The 27,990-nt window shown below is 35.3% G+C and overlaps 1 protein-coding gene across 1 annotated transcript; it reads right to left on the bottom strand.

Annotated features, from left to right (window-relative positions):
* Positions 1-27,926, bottom strand: f-cup (leucine rich repeat containing flyers-cup). The gene is made up of 11 exons (XM_083112175.1): positions 27,521-27,926; positions 24,746-24,939; positions 23,467-23,670; positions 18,016-18,139; positions 15,999-16,168; positions 14,653-14,795; positions 12,488-12,700; positions 10,588-10,731; positions 9,410-9,598; positions 8,629-8,814; positions 1-3,780 (listed from the first exon to the last, which is right to left on the bottom strand). The coding sequence occupies exons 1-11, from the start codon at positions 27,693-27,695 to the stop codon at positions 3,675-3,677; spliced, it is 1,848 nt and encodes a 615-aa protein (XP_082968301.1). The 5' UTR covers positions 27,696-27,926; the 3' UTR covers positions 1-3,674.
* Positions 27,927-27,990: the final 64 nt, after the last annotated feature.

The raw sequence follows: 27,990 nt of genomic DNA, 5'->3' as shown, positions 1-27,990 counted from the left end.
TAAACTTTTTATTTGTAACATTTACAAATACTGCATTCTATTATCACAAGTGTGGCAAGTGAAGGTTCACAAATATACACTACATTATTAATGGTACTTAGTATACAATAGTATTAACCTATTGTCTGTGAATAAAATAGCATATTTACCACAATAAATATAACATTTCTCTGAAGTTTTGGTACCTAGTTAATTCAATAAATTTAAAGTATGCTTCCACAAAGTTTTAAAATATTTTGTGATACATCCCTACAGGGCAATTGTGTGAACTGTACACCTTTTTTTCAAACAAAATATTAATTTCTTCCAGAATTATGAACATTACTGTACCAAAATTTTCCAGTCATATTACAAAATAGGATATAAATAGTAATTTTAGCTGCACTGCTTAAATTGTCATCAATTTATTCTGACACCAATACAAGAGGAGTAAGGAGAGATGTTACAAAGGGTAAGCTTCGGGTGCGATAATAAGCTTTTCCTTTTGCCTTCCATAATATTAATGATCTTATTAATCATTTGATTTGAGAGCAAAAAGAACACCCAGTAAGGAAACTGAATATCATTAACATATAGTACGAATGATTACATGTGTCGGAAAATGACCTGGCACAATGTCATTCTTTTGTCAAGGTTTCTCATGGCATTTCACATCATTGCAGTTCAATCTCGCAAACGTGTTGAATTTCTTCTTTAAGCTTGCGAGTGGTTGTTGGCGTAAATCTTACCTTTCGTTTAACCCCCTTACCCACATTTAATCTCTTTAATCAATTTGCCTGTTTGCCAAATGTTTATTGTTTTCTATCTGGAACAATCATATACTGCAGGATTCCACTTTTACATTTCCTGCATAAGTTTTTTCTAGGGCTGAGCCGATACCATTTTGAACCAATACCTTATACCGATGTCGATACTTTCACCGATACCGATACTTGAAAACTGTAATGATTAAAAGTTGTTCAACACATATTTTAATGTTAGCGTGTAAGTATTCCACTCTAATTATGTATAATTATATTCGTCAATTTACCAAGAATTTCGCAATATTAAATTACATGTTATGTCATTGCAAAATTCAGTTTTTTTGACACAAAACTGGTGCAAAGGTAAAAGAAACTCTAATTTTGCATAATTTCCAGAATTATTACACTCCTCGAAAGTACCACATATAATTTTTGAGGACTCCGTGAAAGACGAAAATGACTGAAAAGTGTCGGCAGGCATTGGCAAATATTCTCCAACTGATACTTTCCGATACCAATCCATCGGCATCAGCTCAGCTATAGTTGTTGTTTTTTTCATCTTGGTCGCCCTGAAGAACGTAAAATCAATGTTTCACTATACCGGTATTTGGCAAAATGGGTTTTCACTGAATATGAATTACCATTATTAACAAAATGCATACATCGTTCCACTGTGTTTCGCTCCATGGCTACACATGACAGGGCCTGCTGCTGACAAAAGTTATTTCGAAATAGTGTTGTCGCATGACAACTATAACCTGAAAATAAATGGCGACTTATTGGGAAACCCTATGCAAAGATGTGGCATTTTTGTGATACTGTAAATAGTAACCATGTGCTTTAGAGTTACAAGTTATTCATTATATTCTACAATGTATTGAATCTGTAGTAAGGAATTAGATTTATTCATTTGTCCAATCAAGCATACCTAATTCTTATAATAAATTTCACCTTGTGAAAACATTAAAATTGCATTTCTGGCACATTTTATCCTGTTAGTCACAATATTTTGACAGCTTAAACATTTTTAAAATCATCTCACTATTACTGTTCCACATATGCACATATTATGAACACATGTAAATAATTAAAGGAATAAATGTGAAATTGTGCAAAATGAAAAATCAGTGTAGAAAATGCACTTATTTCATGGATATATATATGCAACTTTCGTGAAACATTTTTTGTTATTAGGGCAAAATTCTTAATATGCGTAAGTGATGCTCACAGAATGTGTTCACTGCAAATGAAACAATTATTGGAAAACTAATGTCTAGGAAGTTGACTTTGTTTACACCTATTAAAAAGTCTTTCAACTTGCAAATTTCACAATTTTGAAAGACTTTTTAAATTTTGTCCCACCTTAGGATTTCTGGGATTCTATTTCCTTGATTTTCAATGGCTTCTTGGTAAATAAAAGCATTAAATTTCCATTATGATCAAGCAGTGGTTCCATACAATATTGTCACGTATCACACACTAGTAGTTTGAGTTTAAATATTAAATGCAGAAATTTATTCATTATAGAGAACTTGAGGGAAAAAAAATATTCAACCAAGATTCCACTACTCTGTCTCATGTTTTAGAAGTAACAAAATAATCAAGGAATACACACATTCTTTTCATCGGGATTTATATTGTAATACTTTTACTATTGCTTCCAAACCCAGTAAGGATTTCCTTCATAAACACCAAATAATTCTTTTAACTACTTTCAGTCTTCAACAATTGTTCACCCTGCCTAAACTGACATACAACAATGTCTAAAAGTTTATTTATAAAAGAGAACACCAAATATATATTTTTATATACCTAATAAAAAATTTCTATCTTGAATTTATATGCACAGAAAAATGTTCGCTAATCATGACTTTTACTGCACATTTCTTCAAAGTACATCTCTATATAAAATTCACCAGCATTTGATTATATACAGTCGACTGTGTGTCAATCTATTTCTTCAAACTGTGAGCAGGTGTACGCAACTTTATATGCAGAAATTACTGAATATGTACTAAGTATATACTATAAAATGTGCTTTTGACGTCAACACCAATGCCAGTAAGTGGTATAGATGGTTTATACCAAGACTTTTCCTATATCAATATGTGGCAAGAGATGGTTTATATCAACACTATTCCTAATCAATTTGTGGCAATTACAATACTAAACAAAGTGAGAAATTAGCCAATCTCACTGTAGCAATATCATGAGACATTTGATAAAAAATTACGATATACTGTTGAAGGAAGCAATACAGAATGTATAGATTCCGATAATCAATTTAATTTAAAATGAAAAAATAAAGCCTAAATAAATTTATATCATTAATAAATATTAGATGGAGCAAGTGGTCTTTGTCTTTTAAAAGGAAACTACATGTTTAGATGTGCATTTTAAAAGAGTACACATTACTGAATTTTCTTTTTGGCTATGGGCCATGAGAAAATTGTGAGTCAGCCATCGGCTGTTTATAGTAATATACACTAAATTATCTATACACCAATATCAGCCAACACTGATATAGTACCAATTAATAACTTTTATCCATAAAATTGTGAAGATTACACATATTACAAGATAAAATATTACTTCTACACTAGAAGCAACAGCTGCCTGCAACATTTACTTTGTACACAGAAACAATCAAGAACAAACAATAACACAAACAAAAACAGAAAAAAATAAATAGCATTTACAAAAATAAACCCACATTTCTGAGGAAACAAAATCTATATACAAGGAATAGCGAGAATGTTCTATAACATTCTTAGCGAAAACTAGAATGAACTGAAAGCTGTACAATTACCTGAGATGTGTAAATATAAAAAAATAGATCCATTAATGAACTTACATACAATCTACACTAAAAAACACTAATGATAATGCAAATTTTAATTTGCAACTTGTCGCATGATTGATGAAGCTTTGTCACTGTGGAATCCTGTCTCTGAGGTAAGAGAGCAACGATGCAGTGCCCTTCTCCAAAATGGCATGTCGAGGCTGCCTGAAGATATTTCCCGCGATCTCCAGGGATCTGCAAGGGAAACAGAAAGTGAACTTAAATTGAAATGTCTGTTTGTTTGATTTGTTGTTTTAAGTCCACTTTATGCACAGAAAGGCTAATTGGGAGTGGACCTAGAGCCAGCTTAAAGTGGGACCCGAACCACTGTGACATGTGCTTCCACCGGGTCTCAAACCTTGGACCCCTTGTTTCAAGGCAATGACGTTACCACGAAGCCATCGGGAGGACAAATGCCTATTGTTCTTTTATCTAGGAGGGAGTTAATTCTTCTGCCCTATTGTATCACTTGCAAAAATAAAGATGAATGATGCTTAGATGAAATTTATGGGACCAATGTAAGTGATCAGTGCCTTTTCTTCTGGTGGTGCACAATAGTATGCAATGCTTTTTTTCTGGTGGTACAAAATGGAACAGAATACCGGCACCTTTTTTTGTAGGTTAGATTGAAACTAATAACACTTTATTTAATGAAAGAAGGATATGTGTGTATATATATATGTTTGTGTAACTACAGGGTGAGGCAGTCAAAAGGGAAGATTTTTAAAAAAATCACAAAAAATAGAGAGAGCGAATATTAGTTATTTTTTGAACATGAATGTACTGTATATGAGTGGAAATTACTAGCGTACCTGAAAAACGTTCATTTTTTGAATATGGTGTCCTTGGTTTTGCACACATTGTCGGAGTCTCAGAGTAAATCCGCCCATCCGAAATTAATCCACACTCTCCATGAAACGCCTCTCTATTCAGGAAAAGTAACAACGTGGTGTGCATTATCATCTCGTGGAATCATCGGCCCCTACTTTTTCGAAAATGAACACTGTGACGGTAAACGCTGGATGTTATGCTGACATGTTGGTAATCTTTTTCCTGCCTGCCCTCGATGGCTATGACCCAGATGAAGAAACACTCTTCCAGCATGATGGTACAACTAGCAATACTGCCAGTGTCTATGGATGTGCTTAGACTCGCATTTCCTGGTCGTCTCATCAGCAGATTCGGCGATATTCCGTGACCTGCCCGTTCGCCCAACTTGTCAGCTCCTGACTTTTTCTTTGGGGTTACCTCAAATCCAAAGTATTCAAGGACAACCCTCCAAGAACCATGGATGACTTGAAGGAGCAAATTCGATAAGAGATCCACAACATTCTGTTGGAGATGCTACGCAAAGTCATGAGCGGCTTTACTCTGAGACTCCGACAATTGTGTGCAAAACCAAGGATGCCATCTTACTGACACCATATTCAAAAAATGAACATTTTTCAGGTACACTAGTAATTTCAACTCGTGCACAGTACATTCATGTTCAAAAAATAAATATTTGCTCTCTCTATTTTTTGTGATTTTTTAAAAATCTTTCCGTTTGACTGCCTCGCCCTGTACATAGATCATTCATACACAATCATTTATGAACATACCACAATATTTTGAGTGGTTGTTATTGTGATACAAAAACAAATAAAAAAACAATTTGAAGAGTACCGGAAAATTTCTTCCCAGAAAAAAAGCACTGATAGTATGGTTATCTTTGTACAGAGGCACGAATAAAAGTAACAATTGTTTGTGCACAATGGAAAAAATAGATTAATATATAAAATAAATATACGACAATATATGTTAGCATTTCCTTTGATTAATTTTGCATCAATATGACTTGTGTCACCACACCAAACTGACTTATTAAGAGTACTGGAACATTCTGTCCTAATACAATAAATATGCAGAGATAGAGTACTAATATTGCATTATTAAATTTCAATTGTTGTAAATAGAAATTTTAATTTTTTTATGAAACATATTCTCATGCAACTTATACAGTGAAAATCCAATTTTACTTTACTGCATTTTACATGTTCCCATGTGTTTAAGGTTTTTTCACCTCGGCTTCCTGAAAAATGAAAAATTAAGGATACGCTGTATTTGCCTACACAATTCTACAAATGGCAAATATCTCTACAAATTCTAGCCAGAAGGGATTGTGAATTAAATAACAGATAATCACGTAAAATTCCTACCATTACAACATGCAGTTTGTAATCATTCTTCAATACAGTATGAAAAATTCTTGGGTCAATTGTAATTAATAAAAATGAACGGAATGGAGTTCTGGTTAACTTATATTTGTATTTTCTCATCTAACCATATATTTCAGTGCATTTATGAATCTTGGCAAATGTGTATGTGAAATTTGGCAAAAACACATGAGCAAACATTATTCTGAACAATATTAGCAACCACTGAGTGGCTATGAAATATGGAACCAATGACGGTATTATTTTCTGACTATATGTGAGCTATGACACTGATGAAAGATGACGGAGTGGAGATAATTCTTCTTTCTGGATCTGACCTCAACGGCATGGACTTTACCATATGGGGAATTGAAAATCATCTCCGGGAAAGGATAACCAATGCAGAGGCTGTTCTAGATTCTCACAACTACAAGTCCAATGCCAAACAGCCCTTCCTGAATTCAAAGTGAACATAATGTTAGCCCTGTGTCAGGGCAACAGTGCTTTTAATTATGCTAATTAATTAGGTAATTACATGTATAAAGTATGTATGTGTGGGTACCACCAAAACACCTAGAAATAGACTTGAAGTTAGAGCTGAAGCACGAATCGTATCTTATTTGGAAGGAATTTTAGAGGGAAAACCGGTATCAAACCTTCTTTCATTCCTATGCTTTAAGGTGAATTCCCACAATCTGAGGGAAAATAGAAGATTATTATTACTGGATAAGAAACATAAAAACAAGTATCTTCAGTTTCTTGTAAACACTTTTAATTCAAATAGAGAAAGTTAAATATTCAGTAATTGTTCTAATAAATTTTTAACTTCCCATAAAAAGTAATCAAACAAAAACTCCTCCATATCTAGTTTGAAATGTATCAATGTTTTATTTTTAATTGTATTTTGTAAATTGATGTAGTTTCAGTTTTATATTTTACACATTTGTTACTGTATGTCTGTTCAAATATTTTGTTTTATATTTCCTTTCTTATGTAATATATTCATGTAAAACTGCTGGATTTAAGGTAACCATGCTGTTCACAGCAGTATAAACGTTTAAATAAATAAATATTCATTAATTAGTGTAACTCAATTTATTATGTTATGTTCATATATTCTCTGCATAGAAACTATGTAATACTCTGTGTTCTTTTGTATCCTTGAACATTGAAGTAAAGGCAGACATTTTTTGGCTATTGAAAATTAAAAGAAGGACTGACCAACTCAACCAACTGTGAGAACTATCGTGCAATATATCTATCCACCTTGGCACTTAAAGTGTACTCAAGAATACTGGAAGTAAGGGTAAGAAAAGAGATAGAAAAGGATATGGAAGAAGAACAGGCTGCTTTTCGTTCTGGGAGACAAACACAAGATCACGTGTATTCCATCCAAACAATGTGATAAATACTTAGAAAAAGAAAAAAAAATGAACTTAGCATTTTTAGATCTAAAGGCTGCTTTTGACTCTGTACACAGAGAAGAAATATGGGCAATATTAGAGAAAAGAAAAATTCCAGGAAAACTCATTCGAGTAATAAAATCTACATATAAAAGAGTAGAAGGAATAGTAAGATTGAATGGAAAGATGTCAGACACATTTAAGTTGGAGAAAGGAGGGAAACAGGGAGATAGCTTGAGCCCGCTACTCTTTATAGTATTTATGGATGAAGTTCTAAAGATATGCAAAAGAAGAACAGCAAAAATGAAAGTGGGTAATTGGAATATGAGACCGATACATTGCCAAGCATTAGTGTATGCAGATGACATAATACTAATAGCAGATACAGAGAACAAGCTACAAGAGCCGGTTACAGAATGGGCAGAAGTGCTAAAGGCTAAAAGAATGACCGTAAACGCAAATAAGAGCAAAGTGATGCAAATAGGAAGAACGGAAGAGGTAATAGAAAGAATACATATAATATGCGATGGAATAGAACTAGAGCAGACAGCAAGATACGACTACCTGGGAACAATCATAAACCAGACAGGAAGAATAGAAGAGGAAGTGATGAATACAGAAAGGAAATCTAACAATGCATACTACCAACTAGGCCAGACCATTTTTGGAAAAAGGGAAATAGACACCAAAACTAAACTACAAGTGTATAAGTCAGTAGTGGAACCAATACGGAAGTGAAAGCTGGCCAGTAAGAGGAAAATAAGCAAGACAAATAACGACAGTTGAGATGAAATGCTTCCGTAGAATCGTTGGTAACATGAGAAGAGATAGAGTACGTAATGAAAGAATCAGAGAAGAGTTAAACAGAAGCCAATAGAAGAAAACCTCACACAAAGACAATTAAAATGGTTCGGACATGTGGTAAGAATGGACAAAGATAGAAAAGCAAAGCAATTTATGGAAGCTAGAACAGAGGGAAGGAGACAAGACCGGAAGACATTCGAAAAAGGAATAGAATAGGACAAAAGAAAGTAAAAGGAATGAGAGAATAGAAGAGGATGGCAAAGGAACGGGAGAGATGGAAGGAGTGGATAGAGGCAACCCCGACGCTATGAGGCAAAAGGGGAAAGAGGAAGAAGAGAAAATATTTCACAGTTGCTGGACAAGGTAATTTATCCCCTATATCAATAAGGTTTTGCAAAGGCTATCCGTTGTCTCTTGGCATTCTTGTAGTTAAATACGTAATTATTCGGACCTGTTGCAACCCATGTGCATTGTCGTACAATGAAAGATAACCCCTATACAAATCAGTATAGGCGTAACTTGGCGGGGGCAAGGGGTCATCAAGGGATGAAAGCATAAATCGAAGAACATAATTGTATAAAAATGGTAATGTTTCAATCACTAGGATACCTTGTACTGTTGCACAGGTTTTAATAACTTACCTCAGCTGCCTCAGATTGCCCAATTCTGGAGGAATGTGTCCAATGTTATTGTTAGAAAGATCCAAAACAGCTATACGTTTGAGCTTAGACAAATTTTCAACTTCAATTACAGTCATCTGATTGTCACGTGCTATCAATATCTCCAGCCCTTCCATCTCGTAGATACAAGCTGGCATCTGACTTAACCTTAAAAAGGAAAGAAATATTTTTAACATGTTAGGATCAGATCGGTGAAACTGTCAGTAATAACTTGATACAGAAATAGTACAGTAATCCATCCCACTCCTATTGTGTGGACAAATCTGAAATTTTGGCTGATACCACTAAAGATAAAAAATTTACGGATATGAATAACTGATATTCTACCAATCCGATATGAAATTCCAGATGGTCCTTGAAGAACCTCAACCTCATTAATAAATGTATGTTACAAAGTGGTGACTGCAAAGAGAGAAAAAAAAAAGAAGCTGCATATTTAGACATTTACTTTTCTAATCAGTAGGGCATGGAGATTATACATAAAAATTATAACAAAATGGCCGAATTTTGCACTAAATTATAAGGCATTCTGTAGATATATTGGATCGGTAAAATTATCAATGCGAACATCAGCCAATACTGATAGCATACCAATTAATGTCCCATCCCTAGTGCATATTTAAATAATTTTTCATTACAGTTGCTTACACTAGTCAAAATAGAATGTTGACAGCACTGTATTTTATGCTATACCAAATATGAGATTACCAATTATCGTAAGTACTACACTTTAGTAACTTACCTGTTATATGAGATAATAAGTTCTCTCATGTGAGCGAGGGATGCCAACTGATCAGGTAGATGGTCCAGAAAATTTTTCTGAAGATCCAAAAACTGCAGCTGCTGGCATTCTCCCAGAAATTCTGGAACTGAAGTCAAGCGATTGCAACTCAGATTTAATTCCGTCAGTAGGGATGACAGCAGGTGCAAACTGCAAAATATTAAGAATGAATTTGACAATGCCCTTACTTTCATAAAGAAGCAGGATTAAGTTTGAACAAATAACAATCAGAGTTTTTCCTATTTCATTTGTATTTCTCTTATTTTAACATAACTTTTCTGTTCCTTTAGGCAAGGTGTGTCCAAACTTATTTATATGGAGGGCAAACCTACTGATTCAGCAAATTGTTGCAGACCATATTTCATTTTACTTGCCTAAAAGATAATGTCTGAAAATAAAATTATAGGTTTTATGAGTACTGACTTGAGCCATGAAGAAAAAAAAACTTTGTGGGTCATAGTTTGGGCAGCCCTGCTTTGGGCTAATCATCACAATGAACATGAATTATGATTAGATGAAAAGGATAAAGTGGCACTCACAAAGAAACACCCATGTGCAGACACAGACTCTCACCTAGAACTTTGGTGGAGATGGCAAGTCACCCACTCAACGTGTTAGGTCACCGAGATGACTCTTTTTTGGTTGTTAAAAAACCCACAAAATACATGAACAGCATGATACGAAACACTTGAAAAGTTCGTCCGAACTTTCAACTCCATCATGGAGTCATCATCAAGACTGGTCGAGAGACAGTGAAGAAGACGTGGTCGAGGTTCCGATGACGCTACTTGCTGTGTCTGCTGGAAGATGTCATTGCAGCCTTAGTAAGTTCCAGGTTGTTCTGACTGATGGCTGGAGAGGATGATTTTTCAGTTTAACTGTGTTTTACCATGATCAATAAAGATTCCCACGTAAGTTGTTATTGAGATTATTTACATTTTTAATTATGTGTAGCCCTTCCTTAACATCCAGTTCTATTTTTCCTTTAGCATGTGCCAAAAAGGAAACACACTCCTGTGGTAGTTGGTGGTTAGTTTCGATGATGCTTTTTTTACATGGGGAATCAATTTAGATTTGTGTGCTTTATTATACCATTCACCATAAAATCTCTACTGAATCAGAAGTACATTAAAGCTTACCCAGTAGGCACAGAAGGCAAGTTATTTTTGGAGAGGTCCACAGATCCCACTTCAGCCGTGAAAGCCTCTTCGAAAACATTCTTTGGTACTTCAGAAAGACTCTTCATGGCCAGGTTCAGTGCTCGCCCACTTCTCATTATAAATCTGCAATGGGTATGAACAACAAATTATTAATAGCATGAAGCATAACAATGACATGGAGATTATACAGCCTGGTGGTCGGAATGTACACTTATAGATTTCTTTTCTTTAGTATAACAACATGGTATGCTATATAACTTCAAATATCTAGGAAGCATAATTTGAAAAGGTAGAAGAATACATGAGGAGGTAAACAGAAGAGGACAAATGGGTGGTGGATTATATCAAAGCGTTCGAAGATTAATATGGAACAGGGATGTATGTACCTGTGAAATGCAAGAAGGTAATATACAACACGTATTATGTGCCGATAATTATGTACCGAGCAGAGACTTGGACAATGACAGAGACAAAAGAAAGATGCAGGCAGTGGAGAGGAAATTTTTGAGTATATTGGGAAGACTAGAAGGGATAGAATAAGGAATGAGGAGATCCAACAGACAGTGGGTGTGGTGAAGCTTCAGGACAGGATAGATCAGGCTCAGATGAGATGGTTTGGACACATGAAGAGGATGGATGCAGAAAGACTACCAGTAAGAGCTTACCATGCACAAGGAGTGGGAATAAGGCCAAGGGGGAGACTAAGATGTCGGTGAAAAGAGCATATAGTGGAGAGTGTTATGAGAATAGGACAAGATTGGAACACTGTGGTGTGGTTGAAGATCAGGAAAAAATCGAGAGGCTTGACTTCTATGCCGACCCAGTCAGAGGCAGGAAACTGCAAAGGATGATGATGATATGATATATAACTGCACAAAGTTCATGAACAGGAAGATAAATGTTCAAGAAGATCCATCTCATGAAAAGTGCCAAAACATTGCTGATCAGTGCAGCTTTCTTTCTAATTTTCCTCTCCTTTCGAAGAACCGCAATGATATTCCAAAGTCTGAAAAATTACATAAACTTAGAATTCATTCAAGAGTATTCATGTGAATATTCATGTAGTTTGCTTTCGCTGTTGTCTAAATAGTATCAAAATAATATTTCTCTTGTAGCCTACGGTTATTACAAGCATAAAAACACAGTTTTCCGTTGTGATGTTTCAGGAGAACACACACTCCATTCATCAGACATTTATTTTTAGTTTGATTAAAGATACAGTTATAACAATGGTTAGAATCCATTCATGAGTATTCACGTGAATATTGGTTTAAAATATAACAACCATTGTTATAACTGTATCTTTAATCAAACTAAAAATAAATGTTTGATGAAAGGAGCGTGTGTTCTCCTGAAACATCACAACAAAAACTGCTTTTATGATCATAATAACCGTAGACTACAAGAGAAATAATTCTACAATGCAAGCAATGCGTACATACAAGAAAAAATATTATCAATAGTTCATTAAACTTACATAGCCACGAAACTACAGTTTAAAGCAAGATCCAAACCACTATGTGCCTCCGCTGGGTATTGAAGCCAGGACCCCTTAATTACAAGGTTACAATGTTATCACTATGCCATCAGGTAGGCTCAATTTCTTTTCTAAAAAAATAATGTCACAACACTAAAGCACATAAATACTTTCTTCACTTAAATACAGTCACAGAGTACATATTTCTACAACTGACACCACCAATCTGAACAATTCTGATACAAGTACATTAGAGAAATGTATCAAAACTTATTTTCCATTTTGTATAAAATCTAGATGTTATCTGCCCTACTATTATTACAAGTAAAATTATATTCTGCAACTTTCCCACTCCCGGTCTGTACCCCCTAGATATCTATGGACTAGCAGCATAACATTTACCTGTCGGGATATGCAAAGTTGTCTGGTACATTCTGTTCACCTCTGGAAAGAGAGAGGTGAGCGTCATTATCTGTTGCTTCCATGCGACCCCGTAGGTGGCGAAGAATACGCTGTGTGCCACACTGCACTATGTCTTTACGGATCTTCCGCATGGGATTTCCTTCCAATTGTACAGATTGAAGATGAGGAAGAAGTCCTAGACTATTTGGTAACCTGTAATAATCAACATTGAGAGTGAAATAACAAATTAAATTCTTACAACCCAGGCACACTTAACAAAACAGATAAAAGCAATAACTAGCAGGGAACGGATTTATATGTAAATACATGTTTATGTATGAAGCTGAAATCAGTTATATTTTGTATTATCTTTGCGCATCTTGGCGTGTAGATTCGATAAATTGTTTTTATTTTCCATATTTGTACATATATTAGGTTTGCATATTTTAGTTATTTTTACCTATTATTTCCATATTTCAGAACATTTCTCAACATATACTCCATATTCGCACAATAACTACATGTTCCAGTGTGACCAAAAGATTTGAGTGAACTTCTCGCAAAGAAAGAGACGTTAAACTTACGACCTTTTTATACCCTCCAATTGTGTTAATTACAAGTTTTCTGCTAACATCCTAACAATAGTGTTTTGTTTCTTTCCTCCTTTCTTCAATCATACACCTCCCAACAATAGAGAATGAGAACTCAAGCATCTGCTCCAAGTTGTTACAAATATTATTTTGGAAATGTTGGAAGAGAGTCCCAAATCGAGTAGCCCATTGCTAACCCCACCCATGTGTGCCCGACAGCAGCACCATGAGCAACGATTTTGTGGCACACGTACGGGATTTGCTTCTGGCTTCTCTTCAAGACAGTCACGATAATAGTTACATAGCTGAGAATGTATTTTATGCAGCTTGCGTAGGGTCTTGTATTATTAAAAATTTACATTATTACAATTTTAAGTCCACATTTTGGTGAAAATAACTAAATATGTATTTGCATATTAGCACATTTTCACTACGTATACCGTACATCTCTGAATGCAATACAAATCCGAATCCAAGACGACCCCCAATTTTTCAACAAAGGATTGCAGAAAAACTATTTTCAAAACTTACAAATGGTTACCTTATTACAAGTAACAGATACAGACATCCCTTAGTCAGTTAGATGGTCCACAGAATCTGCCATTGTCATCTTGTTTTTCTTCCCTTAGTAGATCGTCTTCACTCCCATCTAACTCCACATCAAATGCCGCGAAAGCAAGACAACCCCATACTTCTGGGCATGAAATTGCTGCAAAAAAGCTCGTCTTGGATTCAGAAATATACGGTAAATCTATTCCCTGATTATGAGTTTTCATATTTTACGCTACATTTGTACACCCAGGTCAATTGCAATCACAAAAATAAATATGCAAGTGACAGCATACAGAAACATCAATAGTTTATTCCGAATTTGAACCTACAGGGTGTCCCAAAAGTCTGAAAAAATTAACCCTTTTGGTGTGGAGAATGTATGTCTACATTTTCTCCTATTGTGTACAAATCTCGGATAGAGATACATTTTTAGTTTAAAGTGCTTATGGAAAAATGTTGTGTCTAAGACGTTCACCAATTGTTTTACTGCAAAGGCTTGGCATTTTAGTTTATAAATTGACTCTCTTGATGGCAGCACAGGTGCTGTTTCTTTGGGTTTTTTTCTGTACTTACCCTTGTAGTGTGTGTGCAGTGCATTTGCTCATTTGACACAATGGCCAAGATAAGTGTTAATTTTTGCTATCTCCATATTGAAATTGTTTGTTTGCCACACTGAAGAAATTGTAAAAACTACTCAAACAATACATTTGTATGTTTCAGTGAGCATAAAATCATTCCTGCAGCAAGCACACACATTTTATCTCATTTTATAATTTTTAGACCTCTCTTTACTCATGTTGTACACATGCAATGCCAAAATTTTCAGTCACTCTGTATATTGAAACAAATTTACATGGATTTTGCAGTATAAGTGTCCCTAACATTAATCTAATGTAAAGTTGAAGTAATTTCATGCAGCCAAAAATTTCCGGGGAAAAATGGGTTCAAATATATAGGAAAAAAATGTTTATTCTACAAAATCTTAAAGCATAAAATTAAAGAACTATTCACAGTGATACTTACTCTGTAAGGGTGTTATTTATTAAATCCAACCTCATCAAACCCTGCAGGTGTGAAATTTCTTCCGGTATTTCATCCAGCTTGTTGTCCTTCAGGTCAAAAACTTTTAATGATGACAAGCATTCTAAGATCTCAGGGTCCAATTCCTGAAATATATTTTCTTTTATGTGATATTTAAAAGAAACAAAAGTACTCTATTTCAGAGAATAAGAAGAAAGAAGAAAAAACAGAATTAATAATCTTTAATTTACACATAGAAAACAGACTGTGCATGAATAAAGAGTTCCGATTTAAGTTTGGGTAAAAACAAGAAAATTCATTTTTACAAAAAAAAAAAAAAAAAAAAAAATGTCCTTGCAACACAGACCTCCATAAAGTTTTTATTACTGAATATAAATATGCAATTCATACGTCCATGTCTTGTATAGTATATGAAAACATTTACTATAGGCCATTTTCAAAGGCACTATCCATTGCAGGTGCCTATTGAAATACATTAATTAAGGATGTTAACAAATAAACCATTTATGCCCACAAAGAAATGTGTGCTATTCCTTATCAGTCCATTTCTACATTAAATATTACTATTTGTCAGTGGTCGGAAGTAGCGAGCTACTTGTAGCATCGTTACTGTAGCTAGCTACAAAAATTGTACCGGTAGCTGCAGCGGCACTACATTTTGAAAATTGTACCTGTAGTTGTAGCGAAAACTTTGCTACAGCTACATTTCTTCTCTGCATTTTGAGGAAAATTACATCACCCTGAACAATACAAATACAGTTGATTCCTTAATTTTGCATTCAATCTTCATGGCAGTGGCATACCCCTCCCCCCTTTAGCCCAGTATTCCTAAAAAAATAATGTCAAACTCATGAAAATACATTATTTTGCATCTACAAGAAGAAGAAAACTACATTGTATCTAAATATATCTTTTTAGCAGTTACGTGGAGATAGATAATTTACTCTGACAAGTTTACTTTTTATTTTTGTGCACAAATTTTCTTCGCGATCGACTTCGCCACATATCTGGTGGCTTCGTCAGGCATGTATTGTCTTGTTGCAAGTCGTGGTAACTACTTCTGCTTGTGCTCGTGGCAGTTGTTGACGCAAAAGATGGGAAAATGAGAAATGATTACTAAAAAAAAAATACATAATCCTAGGCATGCCACTGCTTCATGGTCCCAACATAGTAAAACGTTATAAAATTCTCCCCAATATTACATTTCCTTGCATTTTAAGTTTCTCCAGCTTGCTCTTCTGAAAAACATAAAATCGAGGTTCCATTGTACGCGCAAGATTCTAGTGAATTCTCACAAGGAAGAACAGAATTGTTTCCCTTGCACATACCTTGATTATATTGTCCCCGAGGTGCAACTCCTTCAACGAAGTACAGCCGCGCAAGTCGGGCAATTCACTCAATCGATTATGCTGCAGGTACAAGCGCTCCAGTTTTCTTAGCTCCCCAAGTGGTGGAAGTGAGATTAGCTTATTATATGTGATGTCAAGTTCAACCAAAGCTGAAACATGGGAAAATTAAATTACATGCGGGCATTGAAATTACAACCTTATCTAAACTACCAAACCACAGTATAGAAACAGGTGTTTCTAGCTTCAGAGCAAGGATTTATACCAGATACAGTGTGCAGAAAATAAAAAAAACTCTGCTAAATTAATTTACCAAACACATATATCAAAACAAATAATACTTTGTACAATTAGTTTAAAAATAATAATTCATATCAAACACAATGATTCAGCATTGATTACTAATTCCAAATTAATCTTATTGGCCAATCCGAAAATTACAGATTTTTCACAAATGTAATAACATCAAAAATGTTAATGTTCTAATGATGTTATTATGTATTACAAATCTTTGCAACTATCAACATTACCACGGAGTTTTCTTAATAACACATTATTGTCACTTTTGTCATGCTTATCAAAGGCGTATCCAGGGGGTCCGGAGACCCAAATTCCTTTATTCTTTTGTGAATTCTGAAAATAACATCCACTAAGGTTTTTTTTAAAACTGTTTGGTACAGTAAGTGAAGTTGATGTGTTTTCTTTAAATAATACATGCAGAAGTGAAATACTAAAAACAAATGCATTGCATTATATACCAGACATTAAAAAAAAAAACTATTGTCAATGTGTGAAACTATTTTTAGAAAAACATGATTCACTTCATGTTTTTATTTAATTTCCTCAACCTTGTCAGTTAAGTGGAGCTTAACCAGTGAACCATCCCAACCAAGCAAGTGATCTTCTAACCAAAGTTGAAAAGAGGACTTTCTTAATTGTACTCCTTATCTGAGAAAAGTTTTTCAGTTTTACTGAACAGATGTCAAAGTATTTCGAGCCTCATCACAATTTAGCTTCTGCTCTTTCTTAGCCAAGAGACCTCACAGAACTGTTTCAGAGACTTTGTGAAATTTCAAATGAAGAGTTCAGTGAAATATTTCATACTGCTTCTGAAAAGTGTCAACGGACATTCAACTCTGAAATTACGATTCTATGAATAACAAAACACAATAATAATAATAATAATAATAATAATAATAATAACAAAATAATAATAAAAATGAGATAACTATCATCATATTATTATATAGAGGGGAGACACCATTGGCCTTGGAAGGTGGGCTGGACCCCGACCCCCCCCCCCCAATTTTCTTTCTGGATACGCCCCTGATGCATATAGATTAATTGATTGAAATTAAAATTTTGAGTCCATCAGCACTTGAGCTATTTGCACCCATCACATACGTTCCATCATATTTTGTGCTTCAACTGCAAAACAAACTAAAAAATTAAGTCTAAACTAAAAAAAATACCAAAAAAAGGCTGATGTATTGTACAGAGTGTCTCACATAAAACTGGTATGCCTGTAATGAACAATACACAATGATGGTACCAGTTTTATGTGGGACACCCTGTATTTCATTTATATTTAATGATTGGTGATAAACTGAGTGATAATGATTTTACATTTCCTCACAAGGGTATTCATAGATACAATGACTATAAATCTTGTTACTATAATCAAGTATTTTGCAAGGAAGTGTCAAAACTGGGGAACATGATTACTTTAATATTCTTGGCAAAATGATGCTTATAAAAAAATGAATTTTGACAAAAATAACACAAAAACTGAAAATAACAACAAGTTTTGGTGTCTTTAAAAAATACATGTGTGCACTTGTCAACAACACTGCAGCAGAAATGACTTTCACTGTGTTCCTTGTTAGTCAAAATTAAACCATCTTACATGATAGAAAATGGCAAAGAAATTACTAACCTGTAAAGTTCTCCAAACACCTTACACAACTTTTACATGGTTACAAAGTTAATTTATACTAACCCCTCAAACTGCCAAGATCTGGAGCTATATCTTGCACTCTGTTATGTGACAGGTCTAGTTTTGTTAACCTTGTTAGAAAACCAACACCAAAGGGGAGAAGGGTCAAGCTGTTGTGGGATAAATCCTGGAATATCAGATCAGATTACACACTTGTACATCACATTGACAATCAACAATTAAGACTCAGTTGGACCCTTGGCCGTAACAGGAAAGCCACTTTCAAAATTTTCTCGGCACGTCCAGATATTATTCACCCCAAAAATGTTGTCCACAAAAAACTTTATATGCAAGGGGAGTAAAGGTTGTTATACGTACGTTCTACTCTTACGGCAGGCAGCCCTCATGTTGGCAAGGGAAGTGGGGAATACATAGCAGATCAACCAGACAACAGGGGAGGAACTACTACGTTCACCTCGTTCTACAGACTGCTGCATTTCTTATTGTGCTGGACTGGTTATTTCCCCGCTCCCCACTTCCCTTGCCAACCGTAAGAGCAGAAAAGACCTGTAGTATAACATGAACAATCCAAAAAAAATGCTTCCATGTACTTGGCAACACTCGGGAACCATCATGCATTGCGGCAAAGCAGTAAAACAGTCAAAATGGCGATTGTCCAGGAAAAGGCAATGTGTGTGTTGTAGTTGTGGGAAACAAAATCTCCTGTAACTGTTCAGCGTTAGATTTCTTGGTTACGTGAAGGACATCGTCTACAGCAAGAAAGTTACGGACTTGGTGGAGTTAAAGTTCAGGATCGAGGAGGCTGTGCCAAATGATCTGCAATACGTGGAGTGGATTCACCAATAGACTTGATATTGTAAAAGCCACTCAGAGTGCCCCTGTAGAGGTTTATTAATAATGAGAACTATGTTCACTAAAGATTCTTTGAGTCCTGTTGTTTCCGAGAAACGTTTTACAGTAAAGATATTTTTATGTTATGGGGTGAATAATTCATGGACACCCTGTACATCTGCTTACAATTCCTTCTAGAGAATTCTTATGAATCTTCATCTGGTTTGCTTTCGCTGTTGTCTGGATATTTGCAATAGTATTGTTGCTACACGAGCCTATTGCTCTATCATAGATTTCTAAAGAACAACCAAAGCAAGCCACACACAGATTCACGCGAATGATGTAGAAGAGAGTCTAAACAGATAATTTTTTTCAGAGTTTAGAATATCATGGCAGTTCTTCCAAAGGAGAGAAAATTTCGGAAAAGGCATTGCTGTCACAGACAAGTCTTAACCGCATCTAGTTAGTGTTACAAATTAGATACAATAAGATTATGATTTCCTGGCACCTTAAAACAAAACAAATAAGACATGCATCATATTGTAAAAAAAATTAATTTGGCAAGTGTAAATTATTGTCGGAATTAGTCATACTGGATTGACACACTTTATTTAAGAAAAACTGTAATGGTATGATAAACACTGTACACAGTAGATGGAAAAGAACATGAAGGTATTAAATAAGAAATGGAAGGGGATAATGCTAATACAAATTCACTTAACCCTGCTTTGAAGGTGTGGAGATAAGTTACCACACACTCTCCATTTCAGCCATAGTGGAGGTGGTGTGATGAGCACCATGCTCCAGCCAACTTTACCCCAAAAATTAACAATTTTACCGATATACCTAAATCACCCAATATATGCCCGACTACTAACTGAAATATGGTTATTCGGCACACAAAAGAATGCTTGCAAACTGCCTCTAGCGAGATTGCTTCCAAATTTCAATTTTGGAGAAAGATCTTGCTCCCATGCTTGTTCACTGCTTTTCTAGTATAGGATTAGAGGAAGTGAAATTTTAACCTCAAGAAGTTTCTGAAACACACAATGTCATCTTGTCTAGATACTTTACATAATGTAATGAAAGCATTTATTTCATTACATCTCACAATCATTTCCCTTACTATTACATCTCAGTTTGTTTCACATCCTTTGTACTGAAAAGTGATCAATACAATTTTTGGCCTATCTCAGCTCACAACTTGTAATATAGTGCATTCCCTGTATGACATTCGCTACGAGACTCGGCGGAAAGCGGCCCGGCATCAGCTCTTGTCTTTCCCGGTGAACGGGTCCGCGACAGTCGCACGCTACAGTGTTTTTTTCGCTCTCATTCCCTTTTTGTTAACGTTGCAGACTGACGCCAGTATAATCCTCCCTCGGAAGTTGTGTCGTGTCCATGTGTTGAAGATTGTGGCTTAATATGGCACCACAAAAGTTTAAATTACAACAAAGGATTTATCTTGTCGAGTGTTACTTCGGAAAGAGGAATTGTGGAGAAGTGCAACGTCGTTTTGCAACGAAATTTCCTGGTGTTCCCCTTCCACATAGGACCACTATATTAAACCTCGTAAAAAAGTTTAGAGTAACAGGGTCAGTTCTGAATAGAAGTGGAAAGAAAAATGGGGAAATCTTAAAAATAAAGTATACAAAGACAATCCGCACACCATCTGTGAGTTAAAAGAGAGTAATGTACGAGAAATCAGCAGAATTACAGTAGACAAACTTGCACGTGTAAATGCCAATTTCCTTCGGAGATGCCAGAAATGTGTTGCAGCACAGGGACATAATTTTCAACACCTTCTGTAGTCAAGGGTAGTACACAATATGAAAACTGTAATTTTAATAGACGACTCTAGCGACTGTCACGGACCCGTTCACCGGGAAAGACAAGCGCTGATGCCGGGCCACTTGCTGCCGAGTCTCGTAGCGAATGTCAGGGAATGTTCTGTAGTAGTAGGTTCAACTCTACCTCCCCATAACGACATACGTATGTATTCAATACTCTCATACTTTTAACCAAGAAAAGTAATATTGCCTATTTCTATTAAAATACAGAATTCAAAATAATAAAAAGGACAAAGTAAATATTAAACATACAAGTAAATCATATTTTGTAGTAAAAAGCAACAGACTGAAATATTAATGTAGTTAGTGTGTCACATCTACCAGAAATCAAACGTGAGAACTATGTACAAAATTATTACTTTATGAATATCAAAATATATACATATTATAAATACAGACTAAATATGATTAGACAGAAAGAAAAGAAGATTTAAGTGTCATGAGAAACATTAAGAATATTCATCTTTAGAGCGCTTATGTAATATTTACAGTTTTAGAATATTACATGTCCTTGTACTTTATATTGTTTTAACCAGAACACTTTCACTATTTTTAATACTATGTGGTTTTAACTTAGAGATACTTCAACTGATTCGTGATGAGCTGAGTGTTTATTAGTCAAGACACTACAATCTCCTTTTTTTTTTTTTTACAAACTACAATAGCTGCATTTCACCCTACATATTCTTTACACCCCCCCAACACACACACACTGCATTAACGATGATTTTTTTAAATTTCTGATTATGAAGAGCTTTTCAAAACTACTCTGGAAATTGCAAAAAATAAACCCATAAAAAAATGCCTACAGAGAGGGACAGTTGAACAAAACCTAAGCAATTAAAGTATATAAAGGTAAAAATAAAGAAACATAACAGTCCACATGTAAGAAGTCCTAAAAATGCTGTGGAAAGATGTATTAATTTGGTGTCTCTGTCCTTCCTCTTATTAACAAACAATAACATGCAACAGAACATTCATTTCAATCACATTTTTTAAAAAAAATTAAAGTGGTTCTACATCCCGCAAAGAAAATGCAATGAATATACATTCAACATCACAGAACAGATTTCAGAAGTAAATAGTAACAGAGGCAAATGGAAAGATCTACATGCAATACTACACAAACCTTTCCCGAGACCACAACGGGCACATTCCAAAAGTCGCAAAAGTTATGACAATTAGCCAAACCTTAAGTCTGCTATTTGCTGGCAATGCAAGTGCACGGTTGCTTCAAACTGCACTAGTTCGGTAATACGATATCGAGCGATATGAAGCTATGTGCAGAAGATGCCTTAAGGCTTTTCTGGAACTTTGACACAAGCCAAGCAGTTTTCGAAAACTGCTCCCCTTGAAAAAAACCACAACGACATTCCAAATTCTATAAAATTGAGTACGCTTACAACTTGTTGTACAGCATTTATTTGAATTTTCGTATGGCTATTGCTGTTGTTTAGATACCTGTGATGGAAAAATTGGCTTATATAGTCATAGAACTATTGGGGATATCTAAAGTGAAAGCAAACCACACAAAGATTCATGTGAATGCTGTAGAAGGAATGGCCCAAGTTCCTTTTGTTTTATTGCGATTTCATCTTTCTACGAATGCAAATTTTACATGGTTCAATTTCGATGTACGTCTATTAACACATACTGCGGAGTTTTAGCGATCACTTAATATTTTGTTCAATATATGCTTTCATGGTTAGGTTAGGGAGGTTAGGTTTGGTTCCCTTAGCATTAAAATAAAGTCCCTACTAAGGTTCCAATTTACTTCTACCTTCATTCCCACGCTTCTACGATCACTTGTCGACGGAGAATATCTTGTCCATGAGAAGTGCGCAAGGTAATTTTCAAGTTTTTTTTTTCAACATAAATAACTTATTTTCGAGTCCAAACAGTGCTCATTACTTTAAGGAAGGTCCAAATTTCGTGTGACAATGATTTCCAAAATTATACGATAATTAGTCTTTGTGCTAGGAGAAATCATAAAAGAATAGGAACTGTTACCGAAGGAATTCTAAGCAGAAGTAATTTTTCAGAATTTGGAAATGTCATAGCAGTTTTTCAAAAGGAGAGAAAATTTCTGTTTGGCTGACATCAGCCAAAGGTGGCCTTAACTGTCCCTAAAACTGTGTTTAAAATGCGGAAGAACACCTGCAATAGAGTATATTTCTGCCAGAAGGACTGGTCTCCCCTTGGATGCCATGTGGAAAGTTTCCAAAAACAAAACACTGATAGTTTTTCTTGTATGTGCGCATTGCTTGAATTGTAGAATTATTTTCCCTGTAGTTTACGGTTATTACAAGCATAAGAAAACAGTTTTTCTTTGTGACGTTTCAGGAGAACACACGCTCCTTTCATCAGACATTTATTTTCAGTTTGACTAAAGATACAGTTATAACAATGGCTAGCAATTTTTTAAACAAAAAGAATCCATTATATAATGGATTGACAAGATCCAAAATAAAAATAAATGTCTGATGAAGGGAGCGTGCGTTCTCCTGAAACGTCACAACAAAAAACTGTTTTCTTATGCTTGTAAGAACCGTAAACTACAGGAAAATAACAAAACACGGAGACTGACACTTTCTTCACGTATGTTCCCAGAGTAGGTGAAATAACAGCCTTCTCCAGATTCAAGTTCATATGTTTTGCTATGACTTATGGAACATGCACAATCACCAAAATCGATAACATGACATGTGGGGACAAATAATAATGAGAAGCTACATAAAATGATGAGACTCCAATGACAATGGTAGAAGAAGCACTCACATATCCATGTATCATCCCAAGAAGACATACTTACTAGAATTTCTAACATAATCAGATCTCCTAAACCTTCAGATAGCTGCTCAAGCTGATTATGCGAAGCTATTAATGACCGGAGCTCATTAAGGTTGTACAGGGTCTCCGGAAATTCCTTCAGCTGATTGTGGCTCACGTTCAATTTCGTGAGTCTGTTCAGATCTCCAATTTCAACAGGAAGTTTCTCCAAACTGTTATCTTGTAACTGAAAGAAGAAAATGAGGTAATGACAGATGCTTGCACTAATAATTTATCTTAGTGTTTTATTACAAGAATTCTTCTAAAAGAAATAGACAAAAAAAAATTTCAGGAATGCTTACACCACAGGCCAGAGCACCAACAATTTGGCTGCATGGTTCTAAACATTTCCACTTTCTTATAGTATTTTTGACCTTAATTAGTAGTTTTACCACTATAGGAACATTATTTTTATCATTTTATTGACAGTGAAGAAGAACGTGGGTTATTTTTATGTACAAAAGTCTAAACAGGAAAATTATTTATATAATTTGGGTAACACTTTACTATACCGGATACGGATTTCTTCAAATTTACAGGAGAAAGTACTTACGCAAATCATTTTCCGTAGCGTTGTTGATGTTCGGGAATGTAGCTTTGATCCATTTTAATGCGAATGCATGTGGTTTTCTAAGAAAATCTATTTCCGACGTGCTATTGCTGCTGCCGCCATTTGCTTTCTGTACGAGAACACAATACACGCTATGTGTCGAGGATGCATCGTGAAGTTGTTGCCGGGTGTGGAAGATGCCGTGGAATTTGTAATTCAACACGGAATCTTGAAGAAAGAAGTGGAATGCAGGACATGGAAGGTTAAAATTAAAAGAATTCAGTGTATTTTCTTTCATCAAGAAAACCCGATGTTGTCCATATAAGCTAAATTGAACAAAAGGAGTGCTAATGGAACCTAACCTAACAGGCCTAACCTAACCTAGTAGGCATACCTCGTCCCCATGGTGGTCCGTGGGGCTATCGTGAATTTTTGGGCTAACGTCAATGGTTTTTGGGGCTACCCGTGGATGATTTGTGGGAAATAAGGAACAACAGTAAGTACTCGTTAATATAAGAAATAGACATTATTTTCGTTAGAAATTCATTATTTCTCCTAAAGAAATGTTCCGCAATGCAGAATAGTACGTTAGCAATGTAAAAAATTGTGAAATAATCATTGATAGGTGTCTCCGGTATAGTAAAGTAGTACCATAATTTGATATGTTGTATTTAGTTTTCTACAATCATTTTATTACATATATAATACTTACATTCAGAACAGTTAGTAATGCAAGATTTTTAAGTTTTGGAGATACAACTTTCAGTCGATTAGAACTCAAATCAAGGGTAGACAAAGGTTCCTGTTCCCACCATTTCTCTCCATCAGTATCTTCATCTAATTTCACAACTAAAAACTTTCTCTCCACTTCATCTGGTTCGTCTAAATGCCATACTTTCTCTGGTACTGTAAATACAAAGTATTATTATTAAAAGTGCATGTTTCGTGTTACATTCTACAACAGCAGCAGACAGGACATTGCATAAAATAAAGTAAATCAAACACTAACGCCTGAAAACTTATGAAAGCAAAATAGAAGTAAAATTATCGGTAAAAGTGTTAGATTTATTGGTGTTTGTAATTTTACATTGTTAGGTTAGGAGTGCAAGTTTGATAGTGTGATCTATTGCACATGTTCTTTAGCTAATTTGAGTGTGCATACAACCGGTTTTGGTAAAAATTCGATACGGTCCCAACGGATTTCTTTATTTTTACACAAGAAACTACTTACGGAAATGAGTTTCTGTAGCATTTAGAAGTTCGTGTAAGTATTTTCTTTCATCTTGGAATCTATTTCACCGGGAAATCATGTATGTTTGAACAGAAATATCTCTCAGATGCACAATTGTCGTTCCTTTCATTTCCTTGCACTACGTGAACCAAATGTTGCGAATGTTTGATGATGTAACTCCCTGTCAGTGTTTCGAATCATGCTGTTTATTGCAAGAAGATGACAATTTTAACTATGTTTGCCTAATGTAACCGAACTGAACCTAACCTTGCCATGCATGATTTGTGGGGCTTAGCGTGCATGGTTCATGGGGATTTTTCAGTTTCTGGGGCTATCTGTGCATGGTTCATGGGGCTATTCATGAATTGAGGCTATCCGTGCATGGTTCGTGGGGCTATCCGTGAATGGTTCGTGGGGATTTTTCGGTTGACAAGGTTGGAAACACAGTAACACTTTACTATAGGGATGAAGGATATCTTACTTTTTACAGGAGAAAGTACTTACGCAAATCATTTTCTTTAGCATTGTGGAAGTTCGTGAATGTAGTTTTGATCCATTAATGCGAATGCATGTTTTCTGCGAAAATCTCTGTCCGACACATTGTTTATGCTGCCACCATTTGCTTTCTGCACGACAGCACAATGTTCCGTGTGTTAGATGACGTAAACCCCGTAGTCAGTGTTTCAAACTCACCGTGTTTTCACTATAACATGACCTGTCGAGTATTTTTTATTTTTTTTTAACTATGCTTGCCTAACCTAACCTTACGGAAAATGGTTTGTGGTGCTAACGTGAATGTTTCTTGGGGCTAACATGAATGGTTTGTGGGGCTAATGTGAATGGTTTGTGGGGCTAACGTGAATGGTTTGTGGGGCTAACGTGAATGGTTTGTGAGGCTAACATCAATGGTTTGTGAGGCTAACATCAATGGTTTGAGAGGTATTAGCATAATTTCAAATCCGGGCACAAAATTAGGTATTTTCTGCTGAACAAGGTTGCAACTCTGCATAAATCGACAAAACACTATCACAACACCTGATGAACCAGTACTGTGTGTTGCAGAATCGGAATAACGAGTAACAGTAAGTACTCGTAAATGTAAGAAATATACATTATTTTCGTTAGAAATTCATTATTTCACCTAAAGAAATGTTCCGCATTCCAGAATAGTACGTTAGCAATGTAAAAAAGTGCGGTACTACTTTACTATACCAGAGACACCTATCAATGATTTATTTCGCAATTATGCCTACAAGGTTAGGTTACGCCTGTTAGGTTAGGTTAGGTTCCATTAGCACTCCTTTCATTCAATTTAGCATATACGGACAATACAAGAGCGTATTGTGCTCTCGTGCAGAAAGCAAATGGCGGCAGCAGAAATAGCACGTCCGAAATAGATTTTCGTAGAAATCCACATGCATTCGCATTAAAATGGATCAAAACTACATTCCCGAACATCAACAACACTACAGAAAATGATTTGCGTAAGTACTTTCTCCTGTAAATTTGAAGAAATCCGTCTCCGGTATAGCAAAGTGTTACCAAAAGTGCGAAATAAATGATTTATAGGTATCACCCCTATAGTAAAGTAGTACCAAATAAAATAAGGAACAACAATAATTACTCTTCATGTCACATATTGTAATTATTTTCGTGAAAAAAGCAAAATACCATCTTGAAGAACCTTTCGTAATGCAGAATAGGAAAGTACGAATGTTAAAAATGACGACAGAAACGAGTGAGAGGTGTTGGGACCATACCGAAGTTTTACCCCGGTTTTTACTAATAAAAAGCGGCCGAAGTTATCAGAGATGACAGGTTTTTATTTACGCGGACCATACTTAGGAATCAAATATTAAAAACAAATAAAAATAAAGTGCTCCCCTGTGCTTTGCACCACGCCATGAAGGCGTATAGGGGATCAAATACCTCCGTTATTTGTTATTTGCGCTGGAACCAATTTCATATTACTAAAACATCGAAATTTGTCGATTTAAAAAAAATTGAACGTAAGTCTCGAGGGGGTTCAGCAAGTCAACAGCCCCCATTTGTGTTGAGAAACTGTTTTTGCATCTTATGTAAGTAGCTTCTTTCTTGCAAATGCATTCGGGATATCCAACCGTCCGGCAATTGGGTACATGAAGTTAGGCTTAATAATATTGGAGAATAATACAGTGGAACGTAACTTACAATTAACATATCAAATAAGCTTAATTATTTCAAGCATAGTATGTCACGTTATCACAAAAGACTTACCTGTGGCCAATCCTCTTCCGGATAAATTCAATTGCCCACTTTTGCGAGCCTGTCGAATTAAATGGTGCGACAACTCCTTTGCGTCTGTTTGTTGATTTTGTGAAAAGAAAATAGGATTGGGCGTCCTCAATCTTGTTCTAGGCTGAGTTTTTGAATTGCTCAGTTTTTTCGACATTTTTCCTCTTTTCGCGGTAAAAACGTGAAACTAAAGAACCAGAATATTGAGGACAATTAACCCTCTGTCATATTTTGACATTTCAGTCTACAACAGACAAAAACTATATTCATTTACGAATACTTTCGATTAATAGCTTTCATGTAAAAACTGTACATACGTACACTTACGCAGTGGGAAAAAATGCTAATTCAATTCAAACCGTTATGTCATCGCTGAAAAAAATAGTACACACAGAAGCAGACGACCGAAGGTAAGAGTTGCCAGATCAGGCATCATACTTTCAACTCATTTG

The sequence above is a fragment of the Lepisma saccharinum genome, chromosome 26 (genome assembly GCF_977018435.1).
Source record: "Lepisma saccharinum chromosome 26, izLepSacc3.1, whole genome shotgun sequence".
In the NCBI taxonomy this organism is placed as follows: domain Eukaryota; kingdom Metazoa; phylum Arthropoda; class Insecta; order Zygentoma; family Lepismatidae; genus Lepisma; species Lepisma saccharinum.
This window is presented reverse-complemented; position numbering and strand designations above follow the sequence as displayed.

What these genes read in the sequence shown, in the direction of transcription:
- f-cup (XM_083112175.1), bottom strand. Translation starts at nt 27,695, where the DNA reads ATGTCGAAAAAACTGAGCAATTCAAAAACTCAGCCTAGAACAAGATTG. An exon ending in TTGCCTTCTGTGCCTACTGG is followed by an intron (nt 9,599 to 10,587) that starts GTAAGCTTTAAT and finishes AATATTTTGCAG; the next exon opens with TTTGCACCTGCTGTCATCCC. An exon ending in GGCAATCTGAGGCAGCTGAG is followed by an intron (nt 3,781 to 8,628) that starts GTAAGTTATTAA and finishes TTTCCCTTGCAG; the next exon opens with ATCCCTGGAGATCGCGGGAA.